This window comes from Lolium rigidum, chromosome 6 (assembly GCF_022539505.1).
Source record: "Lolium rigidum isolate FL_2022 chromosome 6, APGP_CSIRO_Lrig_0.1, whole genome shotgun sequence".
Classification (NCBI taxonomy): Eukaryota; Viridiplantae; Streptophyta; class Magnoliopsida; order Poales; family Poaceae; genus Lolium; species Lolium rigidum.
This window is the reverse complement of record NC_061513.1, coordinates 31,141,032-31,161,353: the sequence shown is the minus strand read 5'-3', so window position 1 is coordinate 31,161,353 and position 20,322 is coordinate 31,141,032. Positions and strand designations below refer to the sequence as shown.

The 20,322-nt window shown below is 42.6% G+C and overlaps 1 protein-coding gene and 1 pseudogene across 1 annotated transcript; both read right to left on the bottom strand.

Moving 5' to 3' along the window:
• Nucleotides 1-750: 750 nt before the first annotated feature.
• LOC124666962 lies at nt 751-5,997 on the bottom strand (annotated as a pseudogene).
• Nucleotides 5,998-12,594: 6,597 nt separating this feature from the next.
• LOC124658927 (cationic peroxidase SPC4-like) lies at nt 12,595-13,590 on the bottom strand. Its single transcript, XM_047196911.1, has one exon. It carries the CDS (start codon nt 13,588-13,590, stop codon nt 12,595-12,597), a length of 996 nt encoding a protein of 331 aa, XP_047052867.1.
• Between the last annotated feature and the right edge of the window lie 6,732 nt (nt 13,591-20,322).

Sequence of the window (20,322 nt, the reverse complement as noted above, 5' to 3'; positions counted from 1 at the left end):
ATTAGTCGGATACATTCAGAATGAATACTAATTTACTAAAAATGTGTGGTAAGTGAACACCAATCCGGAAGATATACCGGTCTAATCTGTTGAAGAGCGATAGACATTAGACAACGACTATATTTCTGGTTCGTGAAATTTATATATCTCGAATAATCAAGCAAATCGGGTATATCTATTCATTTATCAATCGAAATGGACACATGTGCAAATCAGTATCCCGCCAAGGAATAAAACCAACAAGGTACAAACGAATATTAACATATGTCAAAGCCTTCGAGGAACTTGTAGTGGGTGACCAGAAGTTCTGCAGCATGTCAGGGTCGCTGGCAAGCAATGGCAGGACGAGGGCCAGTAGGAGGACGAAGACGGCAAGGAGGGCAGCAGAGAGGTGCATGGGCGCCATGGTCTACACGTAGTACGTGCTACTAGTTGGTTAGCTTTGTGCATGGGTGTGGAAGTAGCTCGGGACTGAAATGCACACGAGGATGAGGTGGAAAAACATGCGGCTCATATTATTTATAGTGCTAAGTAGCGTGATATAGACGTGATTCCCTTCGAAACAGGAAAAACTCCTCACTTTTTGAAACAGGAAAGGGCAACTAATTCTTTGCCTTTGTACTACACTGCAAAACGCAAACATCAAGTATGGATAATGTGAATTTCTTTGTACAGCATTTGATATGGGCTGGACCGGGCCTCACGGCCTTTGTAAGACATTAGATGAACTGACTAGAAGCAACAGTAAAATGACTCAACATCATGAGATTTCACCAAATCCTAGTAAGATATCACTAGTGGTCCGACAACAGCCAAGGTTATATCGATTAATTCACCCTTAGCCTATGTATGAAATTTCCTTTCTACAGGAAGGACATCTCCGGCGGTTGGATAAATGACAAGAGCTTACTAACGGTACAACAATGAAGGTCACGTCGATTACAAATTTCCTTTCTACAGGAAGAAGGATATCTCGGGTGGCTGGATAAATGAGAAGATGGCTTCGCCGAACACTTCGTGCAACGATGCCAGGAGATGCCCGGCGTCCTGATCCTCCTTCCAGGCCTGCCTCAGCACCGTGGAGACTCTCTGCGCGTGGTGGTTGCCTTCCTGGTCTCTCCGGATCGCGCCTGCTGCTGCTATGCCATCTGCCATCTGTCCGGAGGATGATGCTTGGCATCATGATGGGGTTGGGTAGCTGGGCAGAGAACCCGTCCATGGTTCCTGGCATGGTTCCTGCTACTGGAGCTGCTGAACCCATGGAGCTCATCGATGCATCCGATACCATCTTCTTTAGAGGTGGCTGGGATGCAGAGATATCTGCAATAGACTTCCGTTTATCTGAAATTTGCACAAGCCATTATTTTCGCATTTAAATGGTTTCAACATTTCGTGTATTACGCACCCAAGATGATAAGTACAGACATCACAGGAATTGCAGCATACCACATGAGGACAACTGTTATTGGATCTACTGCCTAGTGATACATAAAAGGTAAATATAAATAAACGAGCACTTGGGTTGTTAGTTGCAACTCTTTTATTACTCCTCGAAGCTGGCTGAGTTGAGGCAGAGAGCAAACCAGGAAATAACTTGAGCCGCTCATACAAGCATTTACCTGCAGCACACTGAAAAGAAATGATATAGCAGTAAGCAACAAGATAGCCATTGGCAGGTGCACTATTATAATAAGGTATTATCTCCATTCCGAAATGAGCCTTTTTAGAAAGCTAATTTAGCTTTCTATAAAGATTTATATTCTGGGATGGAGGTAATAGTATATATACATTGATAAGTAAATGAAAACCAGGTGTTGGGGCACAGGCAAAGGAAGTTTTTTTCTTTACTAGCTGCCATGTATTGAGGCTAAATGTAACATAAAACCCTTTCTCCATTCAATCTCTACTCCTAATGAGCTCTGCCAAGCGGGCCCACATGTCAATTGGCTGGTGGGCCAATGCCTTCTCAACTTCGCCGCTTAGCACCACCACCTTCAGTACCATATGGCCACACGTGAAACGTCCATATGTGCAGGAGAGAATGTCGCTAGCATGAGAGACAAATGTGGCAAGGATTTGGGCACAGGCTACACCAGTTGACATGTGGGTCCCACTTGCCATACTCTGCTTGATGGAGTGAGGTAGGGAAGACTTATGGTTTTCTGTTAATGTTTTTGTCTAAGTGTGGATCAGGGGAAGAAATTAAATCAAACCATGTTTCTGAAATATACTCTATATTGATTCAGAACTACAAAACTAACCAGCAGGGCACCATAAACACGCCATGCTTCCTTTCTTTTCATTTCATTTTTCTGTTTCTCAAGCTGCAATTCTGGATCCAAAAGTTGCATGTATGTCTCGAGGTTGGGAAAAAGCAGAAGCCTAATCTGATAATCAACAGAAATTGTCAGAAAATATTTCAATACATTCCTCTAACATTTAAACCTAACTGGAGACTGAACAGGACTTACAGCACTGGCCCCCAATGCAGATATCCCTTGAACAGCACCATAATGTTGTGTCAATGCTTTATGAGGATCAAGAAATGCATGGATCAATGTCTTTGTCAAGCGGATTTGGAGATTGTGATACACATGGCCATATCTACACAAAATCGTTACATTTTAATTTGAATCTGGTATAACACTTGTTTATTGTTATACTTCAACCTTGAAAAAATCAGTATACACTCACTTCCGACATACTGAAGCAACCAAGTTGGCAGAGAAGTCTCTAAGCTCCCAATGGTTATCAGAAAGCCTATGCCCCAGCCTTTTTGCAACGATGCATGTAATCATTGATGGCATCAACTGATGCAACTGGCAGTGAAAAGAAGGATTGCCTTTAGAAGTAACATGATGAAAACAGAATTATGCAATGCTTTGGCAAAACAAGTGACAGGCAGAAGTATATATATAAACTTGATGGTCAACCACTTACATATGGTTCAATATGAATGTGTGGATTGCGGAGAAGGCTTTGGACAACACGCATGAGAGCAAAGAGAACAGGAAGGTCAGCCAAACTCCTCGTAACCTGAAATTTATGTAGACGTGCAGTTTAAGATAATGCCAGTTCAGCCACACTGCTATGAAGGTAAGATCACAACCTCGTCTGCAATGAAGTACGAAAAGTAAGGAACCAGTGGGTGAAGGCCTGAGTCTTTTGACAAGCTCACTAGTGCTTCTCTGAAAATAGGGGTGTTTGATCGACTCATAGTAAGCTCCGCTATTTTATCAAAATACATCTGCAAAATCAAAAGGGAAAGAGGAATGTAAATTTCACATAAAGATATAAATTAAGATAAAGGTATATACATGTCATAGTCATAATACCTGGAGTTCTCTAGATAATATATGTTTAACAGGAAGCTTGATGTCAACTGGTAGTCCATCATCCTTCACATGCTCAGTCCTTTTATTTTCTGTTGGTGCTGAAATTGCTGAGGCAAGATACTTGTCAAACAAAACGAAAATTCTAGAACACATACAGGTTTAAATAATTTAGGATAACTGAAATGATGGATCTAAAGGACTGCTCATACATGGCATAGGGAAAAAGCCCATTTCATTACCCCCCCCCCCCCCCCCCAAACAAAACAAAAACAGTGCCGACATCTAACCCACCTCCTGAACTCAAAAATCGAACCACAAGACATCCTCAACAGCCAAAACATGACAAATTACCCCGTAGAAAAATCCATTCAGGTTTTGCACCAACATGGTGCCTGCATCTTGAGCTAATCCGCACCCGACGCCACAAGCAGCAAAGTGTTCTTTAACCTGCTTGGCAGGAATCTCGACACCGCAGCACCAGCCACTCGCCTCCGTGCTGGTGTTGCTTCCGAGTGCCGAGCTCTGGCGCAACTTCCAGATGCCATGCTCCGGTACCACTCCAATCTCCAGAACGATGCTTGCCATAGTCTCAGTTCGCACAAGTGGAAGAGGAATAGAGAGGGAGACAAGTTGGGAGAAGAGAAATACAGGCTGGCATGAAGGCCCTTGTATTTTTTATGATTCTGGGTATTATTTGTTGATTTAGTGACTTAGACTGCAGCTAGGATCAATGAGATGGCATGTCATGTCAAAAAAAGGATTGCCTTAAGAGGTGTGTAAAATAGACTTTTCGGCCGATGGCTGATCTGGCTCTCATCTTCTCTCCAAAAATTGAAAACAACAAACATATTCCGTAGCAGATAAAGAATTAAAGATATGAACAGAAATTGTGGAGATGTTAAAGTGAGAACTAGACATCATGAATAATATAGGAGCTAACCATCGATAGGAGGATTCTCTGGAATTGCAGGCTGAACGCCCTCGATAGCTAGCCAGTGAGCTACAACTGCTGTGTCGAGAGGAGCTTTCGGTAGAGGAGCTTCGATAATCTGCAGGACAGTAATAATCAGGCACATTTCCAATTTATTATCAAAATAAAGAAAGTCTAAATTTATTTGATTCATTCATCTATAGTGTCCTTACCTCTTTGAAGTCTACCTCCCTGTCATCAATATAGAAAAGATCCTTATGGCCCACAGCTCTCTTAAACCGCAACGGGTCACCAGAAACAAATCCGTACACAGGCTGAGTGAAACTCCAAGGCAATAAAACACACTAAGTCAGTTAACTGTTTGAAAGCTTCCAAAAAAAATTACTCATCCAAAAAAATTATTGAACAAGATGCCAGAAAAAAATCAAAGGAAAATGTACCAAGATGATTTAACTATCAAAGTCACATATGCCAGGCATACAAATGCACCTATATTCTAGTTACCTAAAAAGCTGTGCATTCATCCTAAGTTTTCATTCTTGGAAGGGAAGGCACCTCAACATTCCTGAGGGTGAGAGCACTGTCAACATCGTCGGCAGTCAGAACTGTCCTCTTTGCATGCCGCATACACTTGATGGCCTCCTGGAACAATGCACAGAGCACTGAAATTAATATAATATAATATCACTCTGTTCCATAATAAAGGCAGTTTTAGCAAACTAAAATAGTTTGCTAAACCGGCTTATTTATGGGACGGAGGGGCTACCAAGGAGCAATGATAGATCTTAAACATGTGAGATACGATTAAAGATAGCGCAGGAATATCATATATATTTAGGATTTCATGAAAAGTTATAAAGTGATGAAATTAGGACTTGTTATCCAATATAACTAAACAGCTAATTCACCACTACTGCAATTTTCTCCAGCATTCTCAGTCAGCCACGTCATCAAATATATCCTCACAATTCATTTCTTATCAGCTTTCATTAAAGACCACTGGATTTGGTGCCACAGTGCAGCTTGCTTACCTACAACCATTCTAACCTCCGGCTACCCAATTCACCCTCTTCGTCATCCACCTATTTCTTATCTCCACAAATGCAATGTCCTTAATTGAAAATTATATAATTTCGCAGTTCAAATTCCATATGACCATGGACAGTGATAGGTGAAAGACGATATAAGGACTGCTGTAGGGGTGATTTGATTTAATTATTGACTGCCAGTTTCTGTTCTCTTCTACTCCACATCGGAATTGTAGATCTATCAGAGGCTGCTATACGCTGATCCCCGTCATTGTACATCACATTCAAATTCAAGATTCCATGTGACCATGGGCAATACTAGGTGGAAGCAATGTAAGGATCGTACAGGTGATTCAAGAATAAGCACAGGGGCAAGGGGCAGGGCGGCGGACCTGCATGATCTCCCGGAGGCGGTATTCGACGTCGGGGGCGAGGGCGGCGGAGACATCAGCGGGGAGGGTGGGGATGCCGACGCTCTGGGCGATCACCTCGATCGTCTCCTTGGGAACGATGCTCATCCCTCACTCCCTCGCTCCGCCTCGCTTCCCCGGTTCCCGCAAACCCTAGCCTCACCCGGATCCCGCGGCCCCAGCCGGAGTGGGGACTCGCCGGAGGGAGTAAGAGGTGGGGGATGGTGACCGGAAACTGGCTAGGTCGGCGGGCTCGTCGGCGGCGGCGACTGGCTAGGTCACGAGCAGGTCGGGTGGGGGGAAGCGGAGCGGATTAAGCCCAGACCGCTGACAGGGCATGGTGACGTGGGGACGGTGCTGACATGGAGCTGCTGACTGGACACTTTTACGTGGAACTGACATAGAGCTGATGCTGAGTAGCACAAAATTCACAACAAAAATACGTGAAAAAATCATGACAGGTTTGTTGTCGAAATCGGACAACAATGATTAGGGGTATGTCAAGTGACATTGTTTTTGAGAATGGTGTTTAGTACTCCCTCTATTCTGAATTAAACCGAGGGAATCGACACACTGAAATTCACCTACATGCATATGATTTGGGAAACCTAAAACATCTTATAATTTAGAATGGACTACTAGTTAGTAGGGGTGTGTGCATTGGTAGCGAAGGTCATGGTATACTATCTAAGATAACATGTTTTGGATATTTTACTGTGGACTACATACAAAGTAAAATGATTGAACTAAAATGCGCCGAGATACATATGATTTAGGAAAAGCTAGAACACCTTATAATTTGGAATGGACCGGTAGTTAGTAGAGATGTGTATGTTGACCTTACACTATGTTAGAATTTATATAACGATATTTTTTTAAGTAGGTTAGACGGCCTCATTGAAGCACGGCTTAATCCTACCGTAGGATAGCGCGTCAAAGGTGTTGAGCATGGACCCTGGGCCATCGGCAACTGGTGGCAAAGTCAAGCCACTACAAGACGTCGGTCCAAGTCATCGGTAACTCGTCTGATCCAAAACAATAGCACCAGTTGGGCTCTGTTTAAAATAGCCGGCTAGCCCGGCTATAGTCTTTCCCGCAAGATGCGGCTAACTGCTATAGCCTGGCTAAACGTGCCAAAGTCCTTAAATAGCCGGCTATATTTTAAACAGAAGTCGTCGGGTGCTTTCAGCTCTACCTCTCTCCCCTTCTGGTATTGAATGGGGAGTGAACTAACTGCTCAACTTGTCAGGGGGTTTCTGTAGGGAATGTTTCATTGGCGAATGACTAAGGCTATCCTTCATGTTGGTAGGTGGGAGGGGTACAAAGGTAATCTTTTGCTCACTAATCCATAGGGAATGTGGATGGGAAAAAATGGTTCACGGGGTATGGTGGACTAACCCATCTCGACCCTCCACCTAATGGATTTCTTTCTTCATGGATTTTATCTTTGATCTTTTATTTTATATCTTGTCTTGATTTTGAGTTGCTGACCATGTCCTGGACTTAGACGTACGTGCACTAGTCTTGACTCCAATTTGCATGAATTTCGGGGCTCCCCGTACGTTGGCGATATCCATTCCACAATAGGAGTCTCCCAGAATATATTGCAGTCACAAGGCTTGTCTTTCTGACGCGGGTCAAAATTCTTGAGCTTAAAAAGATCCTTGTCCTCATCTTTACGTTACTTTCTTCTTGGACTGGATGGCGAGTCCTTCCTTCTTGGACTCTTATATTTTTCCAAGATGAAGAAAGTGATTTTTGGCAACCAAGTGGTGGCCACGAGGGGTTTCATCTTCTTGCCCTACAAGAGATGGCTATCTACACTATTCCTTTGGAATTTGGTGTCATCCCTGAGTCTTCTTTTGCAAAAAAGCACCTAGTTGGTGAGGGGGGGGGGGGGTCGATCTTGATTGACGGTAGAGTCTTTGAGTCTATCATCGAAAAATCGGCTAAGTAACGATGTTTTTTCTAAGCATGGAGTCTCGGCTTATAGAAAGTTGTGGGAATAGCATAGTAAATGTAAGGAGTGGAAAGAAATGGAGTCACCAGGTCCCTATGTGACCATTTAGGGTTTATTTTGCAATTCTTTGGCCACTAGGGGGCTATCTTAGAGGCAATTATCCAATCAAATGGAGTGAACAAAATTTAAATTTTTGTATTCAGTTTTGTTTGTTTTTCTTGCTCGACATCACCTGAATTTTAATAATTTATGGTTATGTGCATCAATCGATGCGTAGGCTAGGGTTTATCCTCATTTTCACAAGAATTGTTTTTTAACAAACTGCATCACCACTCAACCAGGTAAACTAGAAAAATACCACGCGTCGTTGCGGTGAAAAATTGTGAAACAAAATCATTGTTTATATGGTAAGATGGAAGGTGCACAGAAGAAACAATCGATAATATGTCGAAATAGAGAATATGAGTTGTACATCAATGAGCACGGTGGGTGCACATGAATTACCGAGAACAAAAGCTAACACAACATTCAAAATATTATTATCAAGTAGGACTATAATTTCACACACAAAATTTGTCTATGACTACACATGTACTCCCTCCAATCCATAACAAGTGTTGAGACTATAGTTCAAGTTTGTTCAAACTTTAATTAAAGTTCCGACACCCGAGGGAATAATTGTTTTGTTAGAACTCAACTGAACCTAGGAACAACCAGCTTAGTAATCATGGAGATTGTGAAAGGTCTAGAGGTTCCTAAATAAATCAATAGTTGACGCTTATCTCGAAAAACTAATTATAATAATAGTGAGTATGATTCCCCAAACTGCATGATGTCAAATATCTAGAGGAATGTACAATCTGGGAGTACTGAATGTTCAAGAATATAGAGATAAAAAGGACGTTGTTTTCCACTCTGTCTACCTAGGATACCAAAATTGCAGGAACATAACAAGGGGAACATGAAGCACCCATCCAAAATACCGAGAAGTTGATGTCGCTGCAGACGGTACAAAATGTAGTGAAATGTGTCTCATCCGGTGCCAATAATAGATCACTGCACGATTTTGCAAGAAACAGGGTGCAAGGAGACTCAAAACCATCACAACAAAACCAAACTCTCAAAATAAATATGCAGATAAAGAAGGAAAGGGCAAGAGTAATCAGCTACTCCAACTTGGCAGAACCTTGCTCAGTTGACCAAACTAATAATAGATAGAACGGTTGGAGCTACAACCCTAGCTCATTAGAGACATCAACATTGAAGCTGACATATGAGGCAATGCTCATTTACAGTACCCTGAAATTAATATGAACCGTCTATTTTCCCTCAACGAATGGCCAGTATCATTTAGTACTCCACCACTAGTTTTATGGAGTATTAGCTTCAAAAATCATGGAGTACCATGATCTGAAGGGCAAAACCGTAATCATAGTGTTTGATTGAACCCAATTCATGCCAGTTCCGACGGGGAGGTTGGATTTATGAAGTGAGTTCCGCACGTTCGTCACGGCGAGCAGTCGGCACACGAGCCCGACGCCATGCACTCGCATATGCTCGGAAGGTTGGCCGAGGTCTGTACCTCCGCCGCCATCAAGCTCGTCTGCCATCATCGGGTCTGCCTGTCTCCGTGAATGCCTTCGCTCGCCCCCATACGCCTCAGTCTTTCTCCGAGACAACATATACTCGTACGGTCCGAAGATTACAGCAGTCATACGTTTCGAACTCTGAACATAATGGGCGAATTTTTGACATCGAGTATTGTATCCTGGACAATCAACCGATTTCTAATAGGTGATGCCCTGCCCCTGAGCATCAAGAGAGAAGCCGGAGGTCGAAGCTGTGCAGCTAATGGCGCTGATTCCCGCCAGCGGTGATAATAGTTTGTTTGGAGTGAGCTCGAAATAGATCATCATGGGGTGGCACCGTCACTTGATTTGGATCCGCGAATCGAATTTTTCTTGGGTAACAAAACGATCGGGGGAGTAAAAGGTTGAGAAAATGACTAAGTTACCCTTTACACCGGACGGGTAGATTTAATTGGTACTCCCTTGTAAACTTTTGGAGTACAGGGTACCGTAAAAATTGCCATTTTCTTTCGGTACAGCTCATGTAGCACAATTGCAGAAGCGTCGAGGAGAAAGGCCATGGGGATAGAGGCCCTCCATGACTGTTTTTGGTAGGATGAATATATAGTGTGTGCAATGAACTTGTTAGTGGAGGAGATTAAACCGACTTGATTTGTAAAGTTCAACCAAGAATGGAAGAAAAAATATTACCATCCCTAAAATCAAGTGCATATAATTTTAGAATATACTTTATGATGATTCTAATGCTAGATTTTATATTATAGATAGTGATATTTTTCCTAGATATTTGATCAAACTTTACAAAGTTTGACTTTAACTAAATATATAATCGAGGTAATTATACATGGAGGGAGTTTATATTGAGAAATCTTTGTAGTTAAGTCAGAAGCATATTAATTGAATCTCTAGCCAAAGCCAACATCAAGAAACCGTAGGCACTAGGAAGCACTTATTTTATAGGCATTCAGAAACAAATTTGTCGACTGCCCACATGCCAACATGCATTAGAGAAGATGCCGACTATAGGAGCAGCAACCATGGCTTTGGGAGAAACTAAACGACTGTCTTGAGCAGAAAGGATGGTTGCCTAGTCGATTAGCAATGGTAGCAACAACATCCTCAATGACTGTTGTTGGACGGGAGGTCTGTGCAACGGTGATATTGGCATGACAAGAGGGCGACGACATGCAACTCGTCATAGCTCTCGTCAGATTGGTGTGGGAGACCATGGCGATGACACGCTTCTCGTCTCTCGTCGTATTGGTGGTGGGGGATGAATGTCGCTGAACCGTGGATGCACTGCCACATTGGGTTAGCTGCGGGGGCCAAACGATGACGTGTTGGGGAGGGCAATGTCTACTGTGGAGAGAGCGGCATTGATGCATTGGGGAAGATTTGCATAGAGAAGTAGTCTGATACGTGATTGCTATTTTTTTCGGGTGTAGGTGGGCATATCGGGGATCAACGGGCCAGTTTTTCCCTTCCATGTGAGAAGAAACATGTTGTGGTCCGTGCAATGGAATACAAATCAACGGAAACTAATCAATCCGAGGATTTGATTCCCATCAAACTATGATGTATAGTTTTTACCATATTGTTTCTTTCATATGAGCTTGTACTGGAAAATTACAATACAAATGGATGGGTGAAGATAAGAATAGGACGGTTGCGATTTGTTAATTATGTGGCTAGGTTGCATGTTAAGATAGACAACTTAAATGAATATAATAAAGTTTTACTTTATAAAAGATAGGGTAATATGTTGTTACCCCCTGGTGGCAATGACACGCCCTGGCTGCCGTCGGATCGAGCATATAGATTCAAACTAGCTAACAGAACGCATGCTGTAATTGGTAACACGCCCTGCAAAACTGCTGACCATGTTGTAGCATATAGCAGTGTTAACTTACATCAAAGGCGGAAATGTGTAAGCCGGTGGCACCGTGGCAGGTTTGTGTTAAGCTCCACCCAAAACAGTGAAAAACAAACTGACATAGGCGTTCTCACACCATTGTACAGAGGACATTGGACATCGATAAGCATGTGAATATTATATATGTTTTAATGTTCGGAATGAAGTTATATTTTTTCATTTGTATATGTACAGTAATATGCCATTTTGTACCGCACGCACAGTCGATAGGCACATATATCCTTTTATCACTTGGCTGAACTCAAAGAATAAATGAGCCAAACGTCTCTTTTTTGGACACGCGCACAGGAGTGGTCTGCCGGGCTACCAATTTTTTAGCAGTTGCGTGCACACGCAGCTCGTGCGAAATGCGTGGATCCATGTTTCATCCTAAACAAGCATATTAGAGCAAGTCTAGCAGATCCCGTAAATTTGAGCCCGTAAATGCGCAAGTACATGACACTAATTATAGTGTTAAATTTAAGAGAGCCATACTTATTAAAATACATATCAGATTAACAATCTATTTGAATATTTGTATTTCTTTCATGGATATCTTTAAAATAATCCTTGAAAGGTTTATTTTGACAAAAAACAAATTTTAAATTATAAAACACATTTAAACATGATGATACATAATAAAACTTGATAAAATTGGATACAAAAAATTTGTGCCTTCAAATTGAAATCTAAGGTATATGCCAAATATTTTATAACTCCAATGAACTAAGCTCAAAACAGAGTGAAACTAATTGTTTCACAGAAAATTTTCACCATGTTTCATTAGGTTTCATCAAGTTTTAAAAGTCGAATTCCAAAAATTGTCCAAAAATATTCAATATTACTCTGATTATGAAGCTCACTCACTAGGAACTCAAATATCTAAACGGACTAAAACTTAAATTTATAGTTCAAAAGTTACAGAAGTTTTAAGCTTTGGAACTAGATTTAACATGAGAGAATCTTTCTTACAAAATAATAAGTAAAAAAAGAGGAGAGAGAAGATGGACCATGCACGGGATGTCCGGTGCATGGTAAAGTTGCATTTCTCGAAGCAAAAAACTAATATGAATCCAATGGCAACCAGCCAACCACATGCACGGGTCCTCCCAGGACAATCTCCAGTCTGCGCCCGTTTTCGATTATTCCCGGTCCTACTCCTACCTATGGGATATCCGGATATGGTCTATGTCCGAGTGTGTTCGCGAGTGACATGGCGTACACATATTCTGTCGGTGTTGTGTTGTGGAAAACAATAAGCAAAGCAAACCAAGCAAGTCTCTTATTAGTGCACGAACTTAAACCGGAAACACACACACATACACGCGCTTGATCTGAAACGAACATACTACACCGAGCCTGCAGGGACGTGTGCACGTAACACACGACTGGCACACACACACATTAGTACATTACTACGTAACTGACATCAAGCAGAGGCGGAGAAGCCCTCGTCACCAGCGACGTCGGCTGCGGTCTCGATGGCGGTCCTGGCGTTGCGGCTGAAGCAGCTGCGGCGGATTTCGCCGACGTTCCCGCCGGGCCTGGGCGCGGTTGCGAGCTTGGCCATGGACTTGGCGAACTGGGTGAAGAAGGCGTCCTTGCTATTCGCGAACTGCCTCACAATCGGCGCCGTGCTGGCGTCCCTGATGAGCACCATGTCGGAGGTGAAGACGCCCTGGCTGGCCACCAGCGCCCTGTAGTAGCCGTTGTCGAACAGGTCCGGGGTGACCACGTCCAGGTTCTGCCGTAGTTTCGGGTTTCTGGTGCAGTTGGCGGCCAGCCTATTCCCGAACACGTCGCCATTGGCGGCACGGTCGGAGAAGAACCCGCAGGCGGCCCTCCCGACGGTGTGCGCACCGGACAGCGCCACGAGGTCGGCGAGGTCGCGGAGGCCCTTGTCGCTGAAGGCCCTCGCGAGGGTGGACACGCTGGAGGTCGAGGGCGCGGGGAGGCCATTGACGGCGTTCTGGGGCGCCGGGGCGAGGCTGTCGAGGACGCCCCGTGGCACAGCGTAGGTTGGCCCGCCGGAGAAGACGACGGCCGCGCGGGTGGCGAGGGTGGAGATGTCGGCGCAGGAGACGGTGGGTCCACATGCCGCGTGCACCTTGGCCCGGATGTCCTCGATGAGCTGCAGCGCGCGCGGCTGCAGCGTCCTGTTGGGGCCCATGCTCTGCTCGCTGCCGCTACCCTTGAGGTACACGGAGGCGTCGCAGCCGTTGGGTAAGCAGTCGTGGAAGAAGATGCGGAGGAGCCCCGCGGCGAGGGCGATCTCCTGCCGGAGAGCGGTCTGCACTGCGGAGGTCACGATGCTGTCCAGCTGCGGGCACGTCTGGGACAGCGTCGGGGAGAGGAGCACCGACACAGTTAGGAAGGCTAGCACCCATGCGCCGGCGGCTCTGCTGCTGCGGCTCGCCATCGCCATTGTGAGTGTGGTGTGCTTGCTTGTGGCTTGGTTAGGTGAGGAAGTCCTTATTTATAGACGAGGCGCGTAGGAGTACGTACATAGGCTAATCCAAGATTAGATCATACCAACTCCATCACCCATCCATGCATGTGCAGATGTGCTGCAGAATTCCCAGATTAAGAAACTCAAAAGACGACCTGGGGCAGTGTTTTGGATAGGTTAGTACTTTTCCAGCTTTAGGTTGGGCTTTAATACTCGAATATATAAACTGGAGCTGTCGGATAAACTGAACGTGTTCTTGACGAGCTTCATGTTGGCGTTTGGTGTGTTCTTTGCTTTGTAGTGAATTATCATAACCCCGTTTAGTCCACTTGTTTTTTTTTTACTTATTTTAGCATCTCTTTAACTTTTTTTCACCAATTTTCCATCAACAGATTATGTATACATTTTTTCGATAAAGACTAACAGATTATACATAAGAGATTGGGTGTATTATTGGGGGTTCTCTCGTTACCTTGGATGTGCACTTCTTCTCTAGTCTATGCAGGCTATATGGCCTATGGAAAACATGCAATTAATGAAATTGGCCATATCTTACGGTGGATAATTATAATCTTGCTTAATCCAACGATGATTCTTTTACTTATTTTAGTTTTATTATTATTTTCTTTCTATTTATGTGTCAACACACAATTCATCAATCAATTCCAAACAGATGCTAAGTGAAAGAGGAGTAATTGGGCATAAGAGAAAGATATGTTGAAATTTTTCCTCATTCTCATGGAAAAAACATCTCATACTCTCATTACAATTACCGTTTTCAAGATTGTCCATTGTTAAAAAGACCTTCTATACCTATATCATGAAAATATTATATTTCAGAGGTGCTTTGAGTTTCCAAATATACAACCTAAGAAACATGGTATTTCCATTCATCTGGTACACACATGTACATTGATCTACCAAGTGTTAGAGGCACACAATCTCCATCTAAATATACATCTAATTAACTCTATTGATGAATTTACCTTTATCAACTGATGGACCAAATTTAGTCAAGATACACTTCTAGAACTAATTTCATGGAACCAGTTGATTAGGGTTAGTTCGCAACTTAAGGTTCAAACCCGTTTGTGAATATGGGCTTCTTTGTGGAATTTATGCAACTGTTTTAATGATATTGTTATTTTCGTGTAGATCAAAGTTTTCCATTTTTATGTGTTTGTCATAGTCTTGGTGGTGGTCCCACAAACCCCATCACCACCACGCCCTAACCTAACATTGGGCCTTGATATTTAAAAATATTTATTAATATGTATATACGTATGGTTGTGTACGACATTCGCTTTTCCTTTTATTTGAGAGACCATGTGAGCAATGGCTTTTGGTCGATGATTGTTTACTTGACCAGAGGGGCATCCAGCAGGTCTTGGTCACAAGCAAGTGGGTGGATAGTGTGTATTCTATTGTGCCATAGTTTGAATTTTATTTTCTGCCGTAAGATGAGTGCCTGCCATTTTCCTCGGTAAAACTGGCATGATGATGAATCTTGGACGGTACGTACGAGTCTACCAAGAAGGTTGCATAAAGTCTTGGTTCAATGATAATGATCTCTACTCCACTGTTCACTAGAATCTCATTGTAACAGACATGTAAGAATTTTGGTATAGGAAGCAAAATGTGCTCAAATTCTACGACCTTTACACTGCAAGTGGGTGGGTGGGTGCATGTGGAGCACGCGCCTTCACACTAGTTGCTAATTGGATAAGTACTCACACACGGACGCACGTCGATCTAATTAAACAAGTTCACAACCATAAGCTATGATCTCCTCTTGGACCAAGTGACTGTCTTGTCTTAACGTCGTATGTTGTTACGGGCGCTGTTTCTGTATCATGTTGATATATTAATTAAGTGTTTATTACCTACCAGAAAATAAATACATTGGTGTCACTAGGGAAAACGTCAAAGTGCCGACGGCCTTTTTATGTACCGACAGTTTTTTATCGAGGCCGTCAGCACAGGGTTCGAACAGGACAGGCCACGAACCAAGCCGTCGGTACAGGAAAGCCGTCGGCATAGGGCAGCCTATGCCGACGGCCACCATCGACATAGGCCTAGTCTAGCCGTAGGCACAGAAAACCGTCGACATAGCGGTCTCCACGGTGACGGCGAGGCAACAGCGTTAAGACTGTCTGTCGGCACGCACAGCTTTTTTTTTGGCACAAGCTATTTTTCTCCACACCCCCCCCCCCCTCCCCTCCCGCATCGCCTTTTCGATATTCAAAACTATATAAGAAAATGTTAGAAATTTCAAAAATATAAATCCTTGAGATGACAATGTATTATTTGTTCTACTTGTTAGGAAAATTAACAAACATGAATTTCGATATATTATGTAAAATGGCATCATGTTTCCTTAGAACGAGTTTTCTGGTTGCATACGACCTTCGATGAAAACGGTTTTTATAGGAAAATATATCTACGGAAAAAAATTACATATGATTTCAACGGCCTATGGCCGTTTATTGATTTTTTGGATTCCTCAAAATCAAAAAGGAAATAGGATTTTTTAGGTTTTAGATTTTGACGAAAAAAGATAATAATAAAAATTTATTTTATTGTTTCAAGATTTATTAGTAAAGAACAATAATGTATTCATTGTTCTTTAGTCAAATAATTTTTTGGACTTCAAAGAATAAAGAAGTGTGATGTCATGGCCCAAGGGTTAATAGGACTGATATGGTACTATTGTCAACCAAGAATAACTCATCTATCGGAAGCTCATCCGAAAAGAACAAATAATTTAATCGTGCTAGGGTGGTAGATGAGTGACCACATGGGAAAAGTTTGACTATTAATAAGTAATTTGACCTAATATTAAGGATGCTTAGAGATTAAACTGTCAAACAATTTAAGAAAATGTCTCAATTTTTTTAAATTTCCGTCGGCACATGACCATCCTATGCTAACGCCCATTACGCCTCCGCGAGCGCCCATTAGGCCTCCGCGAGACCCACCTGGGGGCTGTGCCGATGGCCAATTGATCTGTGCGAAAAGAGTATTATGCCGATGGCTAGGCGGCACCTTGACTGGTTCTTGTAGTGTGTGGCCCACAAATGTTTTCTCGTGGTCAAGAGTGCACTATTTTTTCTAAGTCAATTCCACCATATTCGGAAAAATCCTCCAAACAGATGTCTCCATTTTTATTACTCCTCAAATCCATAATAAGTATTATGATTTTGGTTCAATTAACGGATCAGATGGAGTAGCTAATTTTTTTTTAAAGGCCTTGCAATGATGAGCTGACTTTTGAAGAAGTAAGAGCAATATAAACTTTTTGGACACATAAAAAATATAAATCAACACACGATGTTTAGCATTCATCCATCTGAAAAATAATGTCACATATTTGACTAGATACACATGTATCTCACTAGTAGGAAAATGCTACTCTGGGGTGTGAGAATAAGTTAGTGGTTGCGGGCCCCTTGCTACCGCGCCAGTGGTACTAGCTTCCGATGACGTGCGCACAACACACCGACTAGTAAGTAATTTGACCTAATATTAAGTATGATTAGAGATTAAAATGTCAAACAATTTTAAAAAGTTGACTCAAAAAATTTGAATTTTTTTTTGATCTTTTTTTTTGAAAAAAATGATGCACTTGTGCCGGTGGCCTTGTTGGGCTAACGGCCATTAGGCCTCCACAGGGCCCACCTGAGGGCTGTGCCGATGGTAGTGGCTGTGTCGATGGCCAAATGGTCGTTGCCGAGAGAGTGTTGTGCCGACAGCGGCCGTCGGAATAGCCTATGCTGATGGCTAGGTCTGTCGGACGGTTGAAGGCCGTCGGCACTTTGATTGGTTCTTGTAGTGTGTGGCCCATTAATCTTTTTTCCCTGTCAAGAGCGCAATATTTTTTCTCAGTCAATTGCACCATATTTAGAAAAATCCTCCAAACATGGTATTCACCATCAGATCGATGAAGAGGAGTCTGCTGGTCTCTTTAGTAGAAGCTGGTTCCAACATTATGTTTTCTAATCCCAAACCAAAATACACAAAGAACACGGGACGGATAATTATGTGTTCGCGGTCCAACTTAAACGAACGTGTCGAAGGTCCGGGCTACACTCTCACGAATCAAATTATCTCGTCAAGACGCATGCGCGTGCGTGTGTTTTCCATGCGACATTGCGACTGGTGGTGAGGGCATTGCTGTAACTCTCCACTGTTTCAATGTCCTTATCTACCACTTGTGCTGTCGGTGATACCTTTTTCCTTGTTGAGAATAAAACTACTACTTGTGTGAACTATAGTACCAGTACTATCTGACCAGATGCACGACATGTACTAGCTCTTTGTGCAAGTGGAGGCGCGCCTTCGCACTGTGATGTGTGCATTGTATGCCTCTCCATCGGTCGTGGATAACAATGCGGCATGCGGGTAGATTAGGTGAATACTGTGTGATTTGTGCTGAAATCTTAACTCCACGGTTGCAAGCTCAGCTCGTCGATGCATGCATATATACAACCATAAAAAATCGGGTAGATGCATGCACGTTGACGACGAGGATCACGGCTCCGGAGTACTCGATGTTTATCTTGACTCTAGGCTAGATCGATTCGAAAAGAAAACACAGAGCACGAGCCTCATTTCCTAGCTAGTAAGTACTCAAATCAAGTTTGAGTCCTAAGTACTAGCATAATTCACTACCGGAGATCACGGCTTTGCGCACAGTCTGTGATGTGCAAACGGCGCTTGACATTTTTCCGTGCTTAAATAAAAACACACGGCAAAGTTTAAAAACTATGACGTGTTCCTTCCGACGCGCGCGGCATCTCTCTGCCATGTAGCCTATTCTTTGCCGTGTGCTTCCCTTCCCTGTACACGGCAACTGTTTTGGCTCCATACAGCTCAAACACTTTATTTTCTCTCCGGCGATGTCTTCGACTCGATCGATTTTTCCTACAATAGTATAATTATTTTGCTATGAGGTCTCCTGCAAAATCTCCGACATGGTATGTGTCTTTCTTTTATTTTGTGGGTGAATCATTTTTGCTACAATCACGGATAGTTTTGCTGCATTCACACTTTTCTGAAGTCAAAATGGGATTGAGGACTCTAAAGGAACACGTGCTAGACCAGGAAGATAAAATAATTATAATCGTCAGGGGACGCTCAACACTCAACACTGCCCTATTTTAAAGGCCAACAAGCGCATACATCATGCTATTTAGGTTAATCCCTACGATTCGATGGAGTGAGTGTGCAAATCACTTTTGTGTTTGGGCTTGAAGCTCTTAATTTTACTAGATTATAGATCAAACTAAGACAAAAGAATGCACAAACATTTTTTCCTGTCCACTATGACCGAGGATATTCCAGCAAAGTAAATAGTAACCTTGCGTCGCTAACTGATTATTAAATCTGTAGAAACATGTTATACATAATTGTTCATGGAATAACCACAAAACAAGTAATGTTAATTATGATTCAAGGACAATCATACTATAGACACCTCATACACTCTAGAATTATCAGACATAATATCGATAGAAACTTCTTCCAAGATTTTTGATAAACCATGTGTATTAGATTTTCTCTACCAAGATATTCGAGAATACAAGTAGATGTGAAGACAAACATATATATATACAATATAATACATCTAATTAAGTGTAAGAAAATAATTCCATGAAGGCACATGCTTTCAACTTTTTTCTTGGATTTAGAGAGATTCAATTCGATGAAAGGTTTTATATGACAAAAATCTGAAAAGCAAAAAACTAATGTAATTTTCATCGTAGATGACAGATCAATTTTAAAATTGAGTTTCAATTGAACTGTAAAGTTGTATAACAGAGAACATTGTATTCTTCATGTCCATGATATACGGTCAATTTGTGAAATGTAACATAAATATATACTAGCTGAAATTGTATACTGAGTAAATGAGTTATAAATAAGTAAAAATATTTAGTATAAATAAATGTTAAGCATTTATTTTGATACTAAGAGGCTGCTATTTTATTTTCGACTTAAATATGTTTACAGTGAGAGGCAAGCAAAAAATGATTTATTAACCTGATAACAAATGCTAACTCACAAGTGAGTAGTATATGCATATCTGCCATATTTCTGTAATATATAACCGTTTTTATAATGTCTTTTACACAAATTTATCTCTTTCCTTGTCTTCACCGGTGTCTACTTTAAGAATGCAAATGACAAATATTCATTGCGCCCCATACGAATTTAGGGTTTAAAATAAAAAGATCCATTGTACGAGCTACAATAGCATGGCTGTGCGGGTTGATCGAGGGAGCCTTGATGCACACTCAAAGTGTGCGCTAGTCGCCAGCGCCCGTGTTCTAGCAATTTGTGACATGCCCCTCGTTCCCGTTCGCTCAACAAGGGCGCGTTTTGTAGGCTGTAAGGGCCTTTTCCAGCATGGGTTGGGACGTGGAACGGGTCCTTTGGTTGCCTGCAGGCCGCCGCGTTCTTGCACGAATCGGGTTTTAAAGCACCTCTGGGATAGGCCCTGGAGGAACGTCCGGAATGGCAGTTGCTGTGGAGTCAGGCCCGTTGTCACGAGAAGGTTACACGAGTGGGGAAGGGAGACGGAAACGCCGCGTCCCTTCGGGAACACGCGCCATAACTAGCCTCACCCCCTCTCTCCTTTGTCTCACTCGCGACCTCAGTCTCACCCCCCCCCCCCCCCAAACTATCACATCACCAGGCGGTTCCCCT

Bases quoted from the DNA above. Each gene is read 5' to 3' on its own strand.
- LOC124658927 (XM_047196911.1), bottom strand. From the start codon at position 13,590: ATGGCGATGGCGAGCCGCAGCAGCAGAGCCGCCGGCGCATGGGTGCTA.